This window comes from Eschrichtius robustus, chromosome 11 (assembly GCF_028021215.1).
Source record: "Eschrichtius robustus isolate mEscRob2 chromosome 11, mEscRob2.pri, whole genome shotgun sequence".
NCBI lineage: Eukaryota > Metazoa > Chordata > Mammalia > Artiodactyla > Eschrichtiidae > Eschrichtius > Eschrichtius robustus.
Window position 1 is genome coordinate 42708882 of NC_090834.1, and position 17087 is coordinate 42725968.

General features: G+C 47.4%; 1 protein-coding gene across 2 annotated transcripts in view; it reads right to left on the reverse strand.

The window, feature by feature from the left end:
- Nucleotides 1-13298, reverse strand: part of PANX1 (pannexin 1) — a 41131-nt gene extending 27833 nt beyond the window's left edge. The window contains exon 1 of one of the 2 annotated variants that reach the window (XM_068555050.1): nt 12568-13298. In XM_068555050.1, the coding sequence (XP_068411151.1) occupies nt 12568-13250 (683 nt within the window). In that variant the 5' untranslated portion in view covers nt 13251-13298. The remainder of the gene's footprint in view (nt 1-12567) is intronic. The other variant, XM_068555051.1, reaches the window with a different exon arrangement.
- Between the last annotated feature and the right edge of the window lie 3789 nt (nt 13299-17087).

A 17087-nucleotide genomic window follows, 5' to 3' on the forward strand; every position in this document is an offset into this window, starting at 1 on the left:
CCACGTGTGTGGCCCTCCTCTTTCCCCAATGTGATGACACCCTGAGAACAAGTGACCAGGGGAAAGAGAAGGTGGAGGCAGGGTGGAGTGGAGAAGGATAGGTGCTGTGGACAGCAAGGCCAGCCAGTAACACAAGCAGAGCAGGAAAGGGCCAGCCTCAATTTCCCTGGCAGCCTGGTCCTGAGCAGAAAAGAAATTGTCATCAAAAACCTCAGGGCCAGGGACTTCCCTGGTGGTCCAGCAGTTAAGAATACGCCTTCCAACGCAGGGGACGCGGGTTCGATCCCTGGTTGGGGAACTAAGATCCCACATGCTGTGGGGCAACTAAGCCAGCGCACTGCAACTACTGAGCCTGCACGCCACAACTAGAGAGCCTGCATGCCACAACTACTGAGCCCACGCGCTCTGGAGCCCATGCACCACAACTAGAGAGAAGCCTACGTGCCGCAATGAAGATCCCACGTGCTGCCAACTAAGACCCGATGCAGCTAAAAATAATAAATAAATAAATTTAAATAAAAAAATTTTGGCCAATGTGGCCAAATGGCTGGTGTGTGAAGACCTAAAACAAAGTACCTAATGTTACTTCGTGTTGAGTCAGAAAGATTGTTGGCAGGGTGGAGGGGGCCAACCAATAGAGATGTTCACCCAGTAGGGATGGAGGCTACACCCATGGAGGGAAGGAAGGGCCAGATCAAATAAACTACATCATCAGAAAAGTCACAGCAAGAAGGACACGTGAGAGCCAGAAATAAATCCTTGCAGTAACCCGAGGCGGGTCACACTTCCACTAGAGGAAATGAGGTCTCGGTTTTTGCATTGTAAGAGGGCAGTGGGGAAACCAGGCACCATCCCAAAATGAACATGAGAAATGGATGCTGTCCCCCAAGGTGGGGGGAGGGGGCTTAAGAAAAAAAACATTTAAGGAACAGCTCATTTAAGGCCAAGGGGCAAGTTAATAGATGCTTTTAAGTATAAAAAGGGTGAGAAGAAAATTATTGTCCAACTGGTCCTCACTGACACAGAGGCCTAATTTGTGTGAAACAACACGGAAGTCCAGTTAGGTGTGGGGAAGGGATTTCAGCCTAAAGAGAAAAAATTAGGTACATCTATAAGAAGAGGTTCTAGAATCTTTATTTCCTGAATATTGCTTTAAGATCCCATTATACCCAATAGTTATTAAGTTTTCTCTTTTACTTGCTAGCAAGTTACTTAACCTCTCTGAACCTAATTTTTCTTGTTTGCAAAACCTCATAGAATTCCTATAAGGATTAATGAAATATCTGCCGCAGTGCAAGCAGATAGTAAGAACTCAATAAATGGTAGCTGTTTTTATTTCTATGCATCGGGCGCACTATGGTAAGCACTGGAGATACAAAGATACACGGTTCCTTTGTCACATCCTGTATTATTTTCTTCAGTGCATTTGTAATTATTTGAATTTCACCGTTCTTACTGGTTTACCTGTTGGTCTTATCTTCTGTAAATCTTGAACATACGCATTGTGAAAGCAGGCCTTGGATAATCGGGATTGGAGATTTAACGGGGCCCCAGCCTGAAACTAGACCCAACTTTGTTAAGTCCCTTTGTATCACCTCTCCCTCAAAGTTGCTAGATTTTAAGAGCTAGATTTTGTAGTTCCTGCAACAAAGAAATCCTATTGTGTCGTAGAAGGCCTTGAGTGTCTACATTTGGTATTTAATGCCACAGAGCCTTTGTGCCAGCAGCATACCAGAAAGAGCCAAGGACCTTGCTCTCCCCCAGGGCTGTTCCTGCTGTTTCTCTTCTGGTACAACAGAGCACAGCTGTTCTCCCGAAGGTACGCAGACCTTGATGGTCGCTCCACCCAAAAAGCATTTATTGGGCATGGTACCACGGGGGATTCAAAGACAAAGAAAGCATGGCCCCTGTCCTCCAAGAGCTTGCGGTCCAGGAGGAGGCCAAGAATATGAACCACTAACGATAACAAACAAAAATATTGCATAAGGTAATGGCTGAGCCATGGCAGACGTTCATACTTGAAGGGAGGAGAGGAGAAAACCCAGGCTGGGAAAGAGCACGAGAAAGGCTCGGAGTCTTTAAAGTTCACCGCGTATTACGAAGGGGAGCACACCACTGTGCCTGGAAGAGAGTCCAGATCTGGGAATCAGATAAAGGACATCCTGGGATGACATGCTGGGAAGTCTAGACTTGATGCTCTGATAATGGCAAGGAGGTCTGGCAGGATGGGTGGAGGGACTGTGTTTTAATATCCTTAGGGCTGTAATTCATGCACCCATGGTCCTGATGCCCTGCTGAGGCTGCAGTGCTGAACTGGGGATGGGGCTGGCCACGATTCTAACGGAGAAGGCACCCTCCCCAGCAAGCAAGCAAGGAATGGGGAAGATGGTCCCGAGAGTGGGGAGGATGATCCCGTGGCAGCAGGGCCGAGACCCAGAACAAACTAGTAGCTTCTGTGCTGGGTACAAGCTCGTGCGGCTTTCAGTGCACTGTTCCTGATGCACAGGACACGGGAGAGGGCAGAGTACACAGCAGTGCCCGAGAATTCAGGCTTCAGAATCAAAGCTGCACTCCAGCTCTGCTCGGTGTGCCCTTGAGCACGTTATCTGGCCTCTATTGGCCTCAGTTCCTCATCTGTCAGAGTCATACAGTACTGGGGCGTGTGTAGCAGCTAACCTTTACTGAAGGGTTACTATGTCCCAGACATGGTTCTAGGGCTCACGTGTGTTAATGCATTTAATCCTCACCACCCTGTGAGATAGGTTTTTACTATTACCCCATTTATTGATGAGGAAACTGGGGCACAGAGAAACTATGTAACTTGCCCAACGTCTCACAGTGTATGTGTGATGCACCAGGATTGGAACCCAGGCAGTCTGTCTCCAAACTCACATCTTAACCAATATTCCACAGTCTCCCCAAAATTAAAATATATACCTGTTTTGAAGAATTTCTGCTGGGAAAAATATCATGCTAAAAGGACCTAGCACACAGGCAGTGTCAATGTATGGTGGCTTCATGTGATAAAGGACTGTTATTAAAAATATACAAAGAATTCCTTGGATATAGAAGATGTGGTGTATATATATATATATATATATATATATATATATGTAATGGAATATTACTCAGCCATAGAAAAGAATGAAATAATGTCATTTGCAGCAACATGGATGGACCTAGAGATTATCATACTAAGCGAAGTAAGTCAGCAAGAGCAAGACAAATTTCATATAATATCACTTACATGTGGAATCTAAAAAAATGATACAAATGAACGTATCTATAAAACAGAAACAGACTCATGCACATAGAAAACAAACTTATGGTTACCAAAGGGGAGCACAGTGCGGGGGGGGAGGATAAATTAGGAGTTTGGGATTAGCAGATACAAACTACTATATGTATAATAGATAAACAACAAGGTTCTCCTGTATATTCAATATCTTGTAGTAAATTATAATGGAAAAGAATCTGAAAAAGAATATATATATATATATATATATAGCTGAATCACTTTGCTGTGCACCAGAAACTAACACGACATTGTAAATCAACTATACCTCAAATAAAAAATACATATACAAAAAATTCTTAAAACTCAACAATAAGAAGCAAACAACTCAAAAACTGGGCCAAAGACCTTAACAGACACCTCACCCAAGAAGGTATGCAGATAGAAAATAAGCACATGAAACAACAAGACACCAGTACACACCTATTAGAAGGGCCAAAATCTGGAACACGGACAACACCAAATGCTGGCGTGGATGTGGCGCAATAGGAACTTTCATTAACTGCTGGTCAGAATGCAAAATAGTACAGCCACTTTGGAAGACGGTTTGGCAGCTTCTTACAAAACTGAACATACTTTTACAGCAAACGTGCTCCTTGGTATTTACCCAAAGGACCTGAAAACTCATGTCCACACAAAAACCTGCCCATGGATGTTTACTACAGCTTTGTTTGTAACTGCCAAAACTTGGAAGCAACCAAAGACATCCTTCAGTAGGTGAACGGATAAATAAACCGTGGTACATCCAGACAATGGAATATTATTCAGTGTTAAAAAGAAACAGCTACCAAGCCATGAAAAGACATGGAGGAATCTTAAATGCATGTTACTAAGTGAAAGAAGCCACTCTGAAAAGGCTACGTACTGCGTGATTCCAACTGTATGATATTGTAGAAAAGGCAAAACTATAGAGACTGTAAAAAAGCCAGTGGTTGCCAAGGGTTATACAGGTGAGGGTTGAGTAGGCAGAGCACAGAGGATTTTGAGGGCAGTGAAAATACTGCATATGATACCATAATGATGGATACATGTCATTATACACTTTTCCAAATCCACAGAATGTATGACTCTGGTGGGAAATGTTGATAACAGAAGGTTGTGCATGTGTGGGGGCAGGGAATATATGGCAAATCTCTGTACCTTCCCCTCAATTTTGCTGTGAAACTAAAACTGCTCTAAAAAAGTGAAGTCTTAATGAAAACGCACGCATGTGTGTGTGCACATACACACAGCAGCTATTAACATTGCTCCTAAGGACAGCAGGGGAAGGAAGGCATTAGAAGCAACTGCCTAAGTGCAGAGGTGAGAGGCAACATTTCCCTTTGGACACCAACCCCTCTGGTGTTCACCTGCAGGGCCCCGGCCAGGCCCTTCCAGAGCTGCAGCTTCTCCCAGGCCTTCAGCGGACAGGGCTTCCTGCTGTGCCAGGCGATGAGAGCCGGCTGCTGGGGTCTACCCTGGACCAGGCTTCCACATGGACCCGGCCCACCCCTGCCAGGCACAGCCTTCCTCACAGTACACTGCGCCAGGCCGGGCTTCCACGAGACCGTGGAGCCCCAGAGCAGAACCGCTGAATGCGGCCAGCCTGGGGCCTTCCCAAATCAGCTCCAACATCCCAGAACAACGGGGAGGTATCGGGTGTGCCCGCAGAGCTCCCAGCAATGGCTCCCGATAAACTTTTATCATCTGCCACATACGAAGCACCATGGTGGAGTCCAAGATACATATAACAGTCCTCGTCCTTCAAGTGCACAGAGTTAGTAAGCCTGAACTTAACCGTGACAGCCCCTAACTAGTCTCTCCACATCACCATTCCCGTCTCCACAAAGTATCTGGGGTGAGATTTTCAAATGTGTACCTGATTATGTCATTTATAACTAAAAGCCCTCCGACTGCTCTGGATAAACCCTAAAATCCAAATTCCCATGAGGCCCTCCACGATAGGATCCTTGCCCAGCTCTCGAATCTGTACCACTCACCCTTCCCCCCTGCTCAGCAGGCCCCAGTAACACTGATCTTTTTCCATTCTCCAAGAAATCATGTCTGTCACTTCCTCAGAAAGCCATCTCAATGCCCCCGACGGGGCGAGGCTCCCGCAATGGCACTTGTCTCAAAGCACTTATCACAGCCAGAACTCTGTAATTATTGGGAAGCTGTCACCCCTGCCAGGCTGCAAGCTGCTGGACAATGTCTGTCTCCTTCACTGATAGATCCTAGAACACAGAGCAGTGCTCAGTGAATAAGCGACATGAATGAGGATGTGAATGAACAGACACAAAAGGTAAGAAAGAATAATTATAGTAAGGCGAGGCATGAACCACTGCCAGAATCAGAAAGGTACTGGAGTGCACATAATAACTGATTTTAGTCCAATGTCCTCATGTTACAAAGGAAGAAACTGAGTCAAGGTGAGACGCCTTCCGGTCACATACGCTCCACACAGCTGTTGCTTTCTGGTAAGCAAGAAGTGCCGGAAGAGTGTTCCTTCAATTCTCCAAAGTGCATCATTTTTCTGTTCTGGAATTCACTTCAATGTGTGCAAAACAGAAACACAGAGAACGTAAGGGCTTAGAATGTTTATAGAGACTCAAAAGGAATAAAGCCTTATTAAGAAGAAGAATGTCAAGACCATCAGCCCCTGGACTCTCCTCTCTCCAAGGAACACAGGGGAAGGGAAGGTGGGCAAGTCACAGTTACGGTCACCCAGACTCATCCGAGCTGAGCCCCCAGTGCCTGTCTGAATAGCACCTGAATCTGCACGATCCCTGGAGAGAAGCGTGAGGCCTCCGTCTCAGCTTCGTTGGCTGCTCATAATACTGCAAATTACCTTCAGATTGTAGAAGCTTATGCCACTAGTTTGAGTCAACCAACATGTATTGAATACAAACCATGTGTCAGGCTCTTTCCATGTATTATCTTGTTTAACAGCATCATTATCTGTTTTGCAAAAGAAAACCTGATCAGAGAGGAGAGGTGAACCTTGTCAAGAAAGGGTACAGCTGAATAAGCACTTCTCTCTCTGAAAAGTCACCTTTCCACACTGCAGTGACTATGCTTTTTGACAACTTTGAGCACCCACATTTGATCATCAAATGTGGAGTAGATGTTAATATTAAAAAAAGATTTTGTAAAGACATCTTTATATTTCCTAAAAAATGGTATTTGCTAGTTTTGCTACTTAATTAAATTTAAACAGGGAACAGAGGGGTCGGAATTGAAGCAACTTATTTTTTTAACCTTTTAGCTTAAAAAAAAAAAAAGATAAAAAGAGACTGTGGAAGGGTGGAGGAGGGAGGGAAATATTTTATAAGCTAATGATAATCAGCTGAGACCTGACAGTCTCTAGGATCAAATACTCCAGGCCAAAAGGCAATGGTAATTAGCCTGGAGGCAATGAGCAGCCTCTAGAAACTGCCAAGTGTCAGAGAAAGAGCCCAGAACTATGTTTTGTGAAATCCCAGTGCATACAGGGAACTACAGGCTGAAACAGTGAGATGCCATTTCTTTCTTTCTTTTTTTTTTTAATCAGAGAAAATAGACTTTTTTCATGTGTAGTTTAAAAAATTTTTTTGAATTTTTCTTTTTAATCGAAGTCGCGGTGATGTACAAGATGCCATTTCCGTCATGAGAATGGCAAACGGAAAACTCTGAAAATATTAGGTAGCAGTAAAGAAGTGAGGAAAGGGCTGCTCCCTACGTGCTGACAGGAGTGTAAACCGTGTTCTGAAGGGCAACTGGAAGTGCCTTTTGAACGTGAAATGTGCACACCTCGTGTGCTTCTAACTGCAAACGCCACTCTCCAGTTTGACCCCAGAGAATGGTTCTCAGAGGGGGATCCAGAAACTGAGACTCTTCCAGGAGGTTCATGATGTGAACCCTCTTTTCATAATATTATTTTTTTTAAGTTGTTATCTGCCTTCTCATTCTCATTCTCTTGTGAGTATATACAGTAGGGTTTCCAGAGGCTACTGACGTGGGATATCACTGCACAATGAATGAGAAGCTGATAGGAGCAGGCAGTGGTCTTCTACTGAGCCAGGCATCAAGGAGACTTGCAAAGTCGGAAAACAGTGCCACTCTTCTTTGATTTTGTAATTAGATTTATATAATTTGTTGAAATACTGAGATCTTTATAGCTTAGAGGTGTACAGGAGTGTTCCTCACAATGCTATTTATATTAGCAAAAAAATTTGTAAATGGGTTCAGTTTCAATACACCTACCTATTTGACATTTAATTTGGTAGCCAACAAAAAGCAAGTTTGTAAGATTTAAGAAAGAGGCAAAAATGACCCGAAATGGAGTTTGGTTTTTAAAAAGTAGAATACAAGTTGTCAGCTATGTATACATAATTAAGACTGGGGGAAAACACACCAAGATTTAACAGCGGTTATCTCAGTGTTATAACGGTGGTGGAATTACAGCTCTTTTCTCTTCTACATTTCCCGTATTTTCTACAGTCAGCCATATCTTTTTAATCAGATAAATATACACATACACAAATGGCTTTTGAGAAAAAGGAGTGCAAGCTTTAGAGAGGGTGAATAAATAAATGAGAAGACTCTCTCTTTGCTGCCATACACCTTGCGCCCCCACACAAAGCCAGGCTCATCTCGGTGCCTTCTCCCCTGGAAACCAGTGGCCCCAGGTGCCCTCGGTAACCCCAAAGCACGCAGCTGTGTCCAACTCACTCAGCCAGGACACGATGCTCCCAAACTGCCTCCCCTCCCCTACTCTGGACTAAGCTCACTGCCTCAGTTAGGGGTTTGAGAAGAAAGCAATCCAAGGAAGCAATGTGCAGAGGAAGGGTGGGTGTTTGCATGGCTTTGAAAAAGGATGTTGCTAATCCAAACCCAGAATCTGCAAAGATTTCAAGACATATGTTCAGTTTCTGCTAAGGGTGGGAGTTTCATCTATTCTGAAATAATAGGGTTTTTCCCACAACTTCATTTGCTTTTCTTTTTTTCTGTGGGGTGGGGGGGAAGAGAAAGGGATTAGTAAATAATTAAAAATAGATCTTCTAATTCACTGGGTCTTTCAAAGTCAGGCAACAGTGTACACTGAAACAGAACAAATGCTATTTGGGTAAATTCTAGTATATTTTTTAAATCGATCTCATCGTTACTAAATGTTTGCTTATTATCTGTCAGTTCACATTCTACGCTCTATTACTGTTATTCTAGTCAGCTCCAATGACATTATACAGAGTTTTCAAATATTTTTGATGGTGCTTTTTTTAAGACGAACTCTTTCAAGATACATAAAATCCCATCTTACAGACAACAGAATAACTAACACTCAGGATTCCCAAATGCTAAAATCCTACTGATATCCTTGATGATTCCATTCATTTACACACTCTATTGAATGCCTACTATGTATCAAGTTTTGTGGTGGAAGCTATGGACAGAGCAGTCAACCCGACAGAGGATAGATGGTCCCTGTCCCTGATGTACTTACAGGCTGGTGGCGAGACAGTATTCAACAAATAATCATGCAAATAATTACCTAACTGCAACTTGTGATAAGTGCTTGGAAGGAAATGTAGTGTGCTACGAGGACACATCAGAAAGTCCATGGCAAGTTGCACTCTTACCCTTGAAAGAGGCTATTTCTTTCTTAAAACCAGGAGCACATCAAAATCCCTCTTCCACTCGTCTGACAGCATCACATTCAGAGGGAACTGGAGGTGGAGGGTATACAAAGCAGCATTTTCTTCTCCTTACTTGAAATAAGAACTCAGGAATGCAAAACTATCCTGGAAAATGACTTCATCCTTCTGGAAACCGATACTGGTCTCTTCTCCTTTCCTTTCAATGCTGGGAGGAGGGGAGAGTTACAAAGATTTATGTACCAACAAGCCTGATGTGTAATAGTGGAAAATTCGGAAGAACCTAAACGTACATCACAAGGGGAGTGCCTGGTTGAACTATGATGAGAACATTCCACGCTATGGAAGATCTGCCTGCCTGTCTATGAAAAAGCAGTGAGGTGACACCTCTGTACTGACACAGAAGGCTTTCCACACCTTTCCACACAGTATGCTTTCCATACTAAGCAGGAAAATGCAAACCACTACAATGTGACTCAGTTTGGTTAAAAAAAATGTGTATACGTTATATTAATGCAGAGAACGGCTGTTTTACCGTGGTCACCTCTAACACATAGTGAAGGAGGTTTATGAATCCTTTACCATGAGAAGGTATTTAGGTACTATCTGTACAATAAAATACCAAAAAAAAAAAAAACATTAACAAAGAAAAACATGTATGTATCAGTAGCCTCTCTGGATAGCAGGCATCTTTCTGGAAAGGGACCAGGAGGCTCACTTGGTGCTTTGGCTTTAAATGTGAGCTGAGGATATGCTGTTTTGGGACCTTTGCCCTGAGACCCTAAGTATCAGCCCATTCTTATAGACACCCCTGAAAAGAAGAATCAGCTTTGCCACCTGGTACATGCTGAAGGGCAGCCTGAACACATTCCCAAAGATGTGCCTACAATCAGCCATGACAGAGCAGATGACTTAAGTCACCTGGCTGCTGACTCAGTTGGACGAAGCACGAGGGGAACTGGGAACTCACAGCATTGGAAGCAGCTGCAGCTCTCCCTGTCCCCTGGCTCACTGGGGCTGGCCCAGCGCCTGCCCTGTAAATGACAGCAGCAGAGCAGAGCTAACCCCAAGGGACCAAGTCCCTCTGTCCAGAACTACAGCTGCCTGCTGGGAGGGCAGCAGGGAGAGAAGGCTCCCTGGGCGGACCAGGCACCCTTCCCCAGGGGTCCAGTTGCTGCCCCTGCTGTTCATCTGGTCCAGCCACCCCGGCGCCGGGCATGAAGCATCCTGGTGGGAGATAGGAGCTCTGCTCTCCCACCGTCTCCTAAGACACCAGGCTAGAGCACCAGAGAGTCAAAGCAGTCCCTGAGGGAGGACATCTCGGTCCCAGGTCCTGAGTAGCCCTAAGCCGAGGGTACTGCAGACCCATCAAAAGACCCCAAGAACAAGAATCCCATTCAGATTCTGGTCTGTTGAAAAGTAGCATGCTTAGGGAATTAGTTTCTTCAACGATTTAGATAAATATTCCTAGAATTTCAGAGCTTGAAGGCTATGTAGCCTAATTATGCTTGTAATTCTACACAGAGTTGTCACTCAGCTATTTCCTAAACTAACTCACTAACTCTCTCTCGATATAGATACAGATATAAATATAAATATAGATATAGATATACCTCCAGGTGAAAGGGGCTGCACCTCTAGAGGCATCTGGGGACAGGTGTGGTAGAAATGAAGGTCCTTCTGTGGCACAGAACTCTGACCTCCTGCACCTACCATATGGCGACACTCATGTGTTCTATGGAGCCATATGGAATGACACTCATCCACCTCCCACTGAGCCTTTCAACATTTCAAACACAGATTCTCCCTTGCCATAAAAATACTGCGAAAGGAAATTACTGCAAAAGGAAATTTGAGGTACTTGCAATACAACCTATGCTTACAAGTCAAGTGGGGCAACTGAGTGGGGTTCATCATGAATGGTAACCAGCTTCTCCCTCCTGGCATCAGATGGTTGCTCCACGACAGGGTTCATGTCTCCCTGACTCCTGGGTCCTCAGTGCCCAGCACTGGGTCCAGCCCACAGCTGGTACTCAAGAAACATTTGCTGAAGGGAAGGATTATCTCCAGGACCCATGCTACTTGGCGGTTTTCCTTCCAACCGGAAGTCTCAACTCCCGGCCATCTGGAAGGCGGAGGGAAAGCCTTGACTATCTATGCCTGCCCAATGACAAGGAAAACTGAAGACTGCCTTCCAAAATGAATTTGGTGACTTCCTGCCAAGTTGAACAACTTAGTGGTGTGGATCACAAAATCAAGCTCACTGTAAACTTTTCCTAACCAACTCTTCCCTCAACTTCACCATTTCCATCAATATCATTCTCCAATCACCCAGGCCTGTAGCCTTTCTGATATTTCTGATCAGTCTCGGCCCTTTGCGGCCGATGAAAAGCTAGGGGCCCAAGAGTGGATCATTACTCCCTGATCTTGGAAATTTCCCATCCTTTCCCTTCTAGTCTTGGCGCCCACCCTCGCACAAGACCTCAACTGATGCCTCATCTTTATGGCATCCTCCCTAGCTCCAACTCCCCTCCTTCACAGACCCTGCATGTACCCTCAGGCTATTACTTATTAAGGGCTGTTTTCAACCAGTCCAGCCTCTGCTCAAATAGTAACTTTGCACTTTTTAAACCATCAAGTCTGTACTCCTCTGTTCTCACTAACCCAGGCCCATATTCACTCTCATATTCCAGGAACCCTGACTAATCCTCCTGCCTCAGTCAGGACACTCCTCGCTGTTTCTCTCCTTCCAGGAACACATACCATTCTCTGACATCCCAAAATCTTGGCAAAGGTCTCACCTCTGCTTATCCAAATCCCACCCACGGGCAGGGGCTCAGGGCCAGCCCAATCTCTCACATAAGCTTTCCCCAGTGTCCAGCCCCACCAGCCTCCTTCCCCACAGAGCTGTGTCTAGCCTCATACACTGCCTTCCTCTTGACTCATAAACACTCTCTCCTGCGCTCAAAGTCAGAAGAGATGAGGAAGACCAGCTGTTTATTAGCCACGTGATCTTGACCAAACCACCAGACTCTCAGAATCTCACAGAACTGTTATTAGGATAAAGGAGAGTTTACATGAAGGGGACTCATTCATCTCACACTCAAAATAAGGCCATCCACGTAGAGGATTTGGGTATCCCTTCTAATACTGGCCAAGAGCAGTTATTTCCCATCATTCACAACCCTGCAGAGGTAAAGTCTCAGTACACATCAACTAAATGTAAGATAAGGGAGAAAGCACTTTTCATGGGCTACTTTTCTTCACGTCCTCCGTTTAGCCACGCGGGAGCTTCTCTGACACAAATTTTGGGTGACTGCAGAAATGTGTGGGAGGGAAAAGAGAGGCAAATCTGGTGACAACGGCGCCGGTCTTGAGAGTGGGACTTGAACACTAAGCCAGAGTCGAGATTAGTGGGCAGCAGGGAACAGAAACGGGTAGCAGGGATGCGAGAAGGGTCCACAGCAGGGGGGGAAAAGGGAGCACGCGAACAAAGAATGCTGCGGCCCATCAACTCGGGCTACCTTCCTTCCCAACGTTCACGCCCATGACAACGGCGGGCACCGCCAGGGACGCGCGGTAAAATCACTTCTCGCCAGAGACCCGGGCACCTCTGATAACGCCGGCCCAGCCCTCCCCGGTGCCGCTGTCCCCGGGCCTTACCAATCGAGATTTCCTGTGCGAAGGCCAGCGAGATGAGCAGCAGCGGCAACCCCACGGCGATGCACGTGACCATCTTGTCCACTGCCAGCTCCAGCCGCAGCCCCTTGAACTTGGGCTCCGAGGGCTCCTTCAGCAAGAAGTCTGAGAAGACGTACTCGGTGGCCAGGTGAGCAATGGCCATGGCTGCGGCGCACCGGGCTGGGCCAGGAAGGCTCACAAGGGCAGGCCCGGGTACCCCCGGCGTCGGGAGGGCGGCGCGGCGCCTTCACCCGGTCACTGACGGGGCCCGCGGCTTTCGCTTTCCCTTTGCCGGCTCCCCAGTTGCTTCCACATCCCACTGGTCTTTGTGTGTCGAAGCGCCGCAGCTGTCTTCTCTGGGCGCCCGGCCTGGCGGCTCCCGGGACTGCTCCGGGCGCACGGGATCGCGCCTGCTCCTCCGCCGCGGGCCTGGGGCAGAGCCGCACCCGCAGGTCCCCGGCATGCGCGCGCCCGAGGGCGCGAGACCCAACCGCGGAACAAAGCCCTAGCCTCGCCGCGGCTCCGCCGCTGCGCCCTGGCGACCAGCCCGTGCGCTCTCGGCCAGCTCCGCTGCGCTCTTCCGGAACCTCGGAGGAGCCGGAGTAATGAGGGGCTTGGAGTTTCCGGAAGCTGAGGCGACGCGGGGCGGGTGCGCGCGGCAGCATCCAGCGACCCTGGGATCCACCCCCAGCAAAGGGAGCTTCCCGGCGAGCGGTACCTCATCAAATGCTCGCGCCTCTCCCCAACCTCATTCTCTCCACTTCCTGGCACCCGGGATTTTTGAAATCATTTCTGAAAGCGACCTGTTACCCTGTGGACAGGATGGCCCCCTTTTACGCCTCACCCCCAACATTTCTACGTGGAGGAATCAGGTTAAAAGGAGGTGCGAACGCTTCAAAGAGCAACGGGGCCCTAAAAGGCTATCGAGCGGGTTAGACCAAGCCGGTGCGGAAGAGGGAACTCTGGACTCTTCCAGAAGCACTGCGCGACAGGGAAGTGCGGGGTCAGTGGTGATGAGCCCTGCGTCTGACTAGGTCTCGGGTGGCTGTGCTTAGCCTCCTGCTTTCCCCGTGGGAGCCTCGGTCTGGGAGCCAGCAGTGGGTGTCTGCAGGAAGCGGGTGTTGGGGGAGAGCTACTTCTGAACCACTTTCAGGTAGTGGATGCTGAGAAATAGTCCAGAGACGCTCTAATCAGCAACATTTGGGGGCAGACAGGACCTTTGAACGTGAGGGCTCCTTGGGGCTGGGCTGCCTTTTCTGCTCTTTGTACATGGGCAGGTCAGTGCACGCAAGCCTCTTCTTTGTGCCCTCAACTGCCATATGTACATCTCCACCCTGCCCTGCCCTCTGAGCCCTCATCCAATGGCCTACACGACTCTCCACTTAGATGACTCACAGGACCAGGACCACACAATGGCCAGGACAGCAATCCTTATCTTCATCTCAACCTGAACTCCAGTCTTCCCCATCTTGCTCAATGCACCACCATCCACCGGTATGCCCAAAGCAGAAAGCTGGAGTGCCCTGTGTAACATTGCAATCTCTCCCCAGGTGCCATAACCAATTTCCAAATCCTGTGGCTTCTCTCTCCTAAATGTAGAAAATCTCATAGTTTTTCTCCACCTGCACTGCCAACGCTCCTTGCCCACCATCCTCTCTCCTAACTGCATGCAGGTTATGTCCAGGCCCGCAGCCATTCTCCCCCATGGCTGCCAGAGGGAGCTTTTAAAAGCTCCCATCTGATCCTTTCACTCCCCTACTTAAAGTGTACATTGTTTTTAGGATAAAATCCAAATTTCTTAACATGGCCACTGCCTGCCTTATCAGCTTCACTACTTTCCCGTCAGTTCTTCAAGTTAGCCAGCCCCATGCCTCCTCCAGCCCTTCCCCTGCCCAAAACACTTCCACGGTAGCCTCTTTGCCTGGCCAACTCAGATTCACCCTCCTGATCTCTACTGGGTGCCACTTCCCAGGAGAGTCTTCCCTGATAATACTAAACTAGATTAGGTCCCTTTGTTAAGTATTCTTGTAATACTATCTGTGGGCCTTGGGAAAGTTACTTGCCCCTCCTGTACCTCAGTTTTTTCATCTGTAAAGTGTTTATACTGCTTAGGATTGAGATAAAGATCAAAAGTTAATATATGTAAAGCGCCTCGGACATTGCCCGGCAATTGATGAGTGCTATGTAAATGTTATCCATTACTGTTGCCCTCTAGTTTTCCTTCTTAATGAAAATCACAATTATGATTCAACAAGTATGTGTTTGTCCATTTATTTAACGTTTGTCTCCCCCTTTATATGGTAAGCTTCATGAGAGCAGGTCCACACCCGTGTATACCAACCACTCTCATCTCCAGCACTTAGCACAAATGCCTGACACATAGTAGGTATTTTAATAAAGGTTTATTAAATGAAGGAATCTGAAAATCTTTCACTTTGAAAATTGTTTAAAAACAGGTGGCCCAACTTACACTCATTTTGCCATACATTCAAGGCATGTATTAGAGGGTAGTGATGGGCCAGGTCTGGGCTCGATGGATGGGGAAGCAAAGATGAAGTGACACGTTCCATTTCCTTAAAGATCTCATGGCTTAGTAAGAGAAATAAGGCAATGTGCACAATTAACTATGATACATGTTAGAAAGTGTAAGTAATATTGAGAAATGTGGGGTATACCAAGGGGTGTGCATAAAAAGATGGGGCCTGGTGGGATGCATCCGTTTGTGGCAGGCAGAGCTGGCACAGGAACTTTCTAGGAGGGAGTGAAAGCACGGATGCCTTGCCCCATCTCTCCTTGTCAGAATCTACGTATCCAATAGGCTCCCATATCCCTTCTTCCGGATGCCTTCCAGGATCCCCCAGTTGTGATGAATTATTCCCTCCCTTATCCCTTTCTTCTATTCTAGCATTTAGCTCATTTTGCCTTGCGTGATGGTTGATTGCGTGTCTGCTTTCTCATTAGCTATCACGTTCCTCTGAGGACCTGGACGGAATCCCAACAGTTTTGTCAGTTACCCTCAGCCCTGGCAGAGTTGGTCAAATTTAGCAGGAAGTCAATCCACCTGTGTTGAATTTACAACAGAGGCAAGAAAGAGAACTTGTTAGGAAATGGGAAGTGGAGACCTCTGACACTGGTATAGGGAAGAGGAAGGTGAGGGAGATAAAAGTGAAGGGGTTGGGGCCAGAGAAGGTAGTCTGGAATCTTTTTTTTTTTTTTTCAGTAGGCATTAGGGAGGTTTTGGGCGGGAGTAATATACAGAGAGCTGCGCTTTAAAAAGATTAGTCTTCCAGCCACATGTAGAGTGGATTGAAATGCAGAGTGGAGGTGGAGAGGCCATGTAAGAGGCTGCTGAGATTTTGCACATGAGAAGTAATCAGAGCCCAAACTGGCACCTTGTCTTTGAGAACAGTCACGAATGGCACAGAAAAGAGTGGTGGTACTCCCCCAGCCTCCTGTCCGCGTGCTGTGGGGCTCAGCACCTCTCCCACCCGGTGCCCCAGATGGCATCGTCAGGGCACTGGCTGGGCAGGGGCTGACCATGACCCTAGTGGAGCCCCTGGCCAGAAAGGCCCGGAGCCGCCCCTCTCCCCTACATCAGGTGCTCAGCTGCGAGATGAAGAATTTATTTTTTTAGTTGATTTTGTCTTGGGCCTGGGATGCTGGCCTGTGAGGGGCCTGGGGGGTGGCAGGACAACTCAGGAGGGAGCTGGGGGTGGTGGTGAGATAGCCCTGGGACCTGGGACCCTTTGCTGCAGTGCTGCAAAGCTTGCACGTGGACACACCTCTCCTCAAGCTACAAAATACAAAGAAACTCTATGGGACTAAAAATAACTGTGTGCATGCACAGTTGAGGCAAATTCTGGACCAAAAGCTACGAAAGAGAAAAACAAAAACAACTGCCACTTCTGAAGAACGGGGAGCAAAAACAGGGTGTTGGGAGCAAAAGCAGGGTACTGCGCATGCCTCCTGCACACAGCACCACCTAAGGGGTGGGCAAGACACCCAAGCCACCCCTCTGGCCTGACCCCTGGACACACCCCTACCCTCACCCCATGTAACGAGCAAGCAAGCAAGGGAAACTGTGGTTTGTGCTCACTTCCCCCTGCTACAGCAGGGGCCACGATAAAGCCTTCCTGAATTTCTTGTCTGGCCTCTAGTCAATTTCTATTGATTGGGGAAGGCCAAGAACCCTGGTCGGTCTCAGTGGCATGTCAGGGCTGCCCCCTTCAGGGACCGGGAGCCCGCGATGGGAGGGGCCGGGGTCCACCCTCCAGTCAAAGGTCAACATGCACTTTCTCCTGTATCCCGACAAATCTGTATTTTACTATGATTACTGTAACTAGCGAGTATATTATCAGGAGCCCTCGGGCTCATTTAAAACAAAGGATGTTGTGTGTGGGAGTGAGGGAGCGTGCGGGCAGGAAAGCGAGGGCGCCAGCGTGCCCGTGGGTCTGTGCGTGAGCGGGTAAACGTGCGCGTGTGTGTGCGTGAGTGGGCACGGG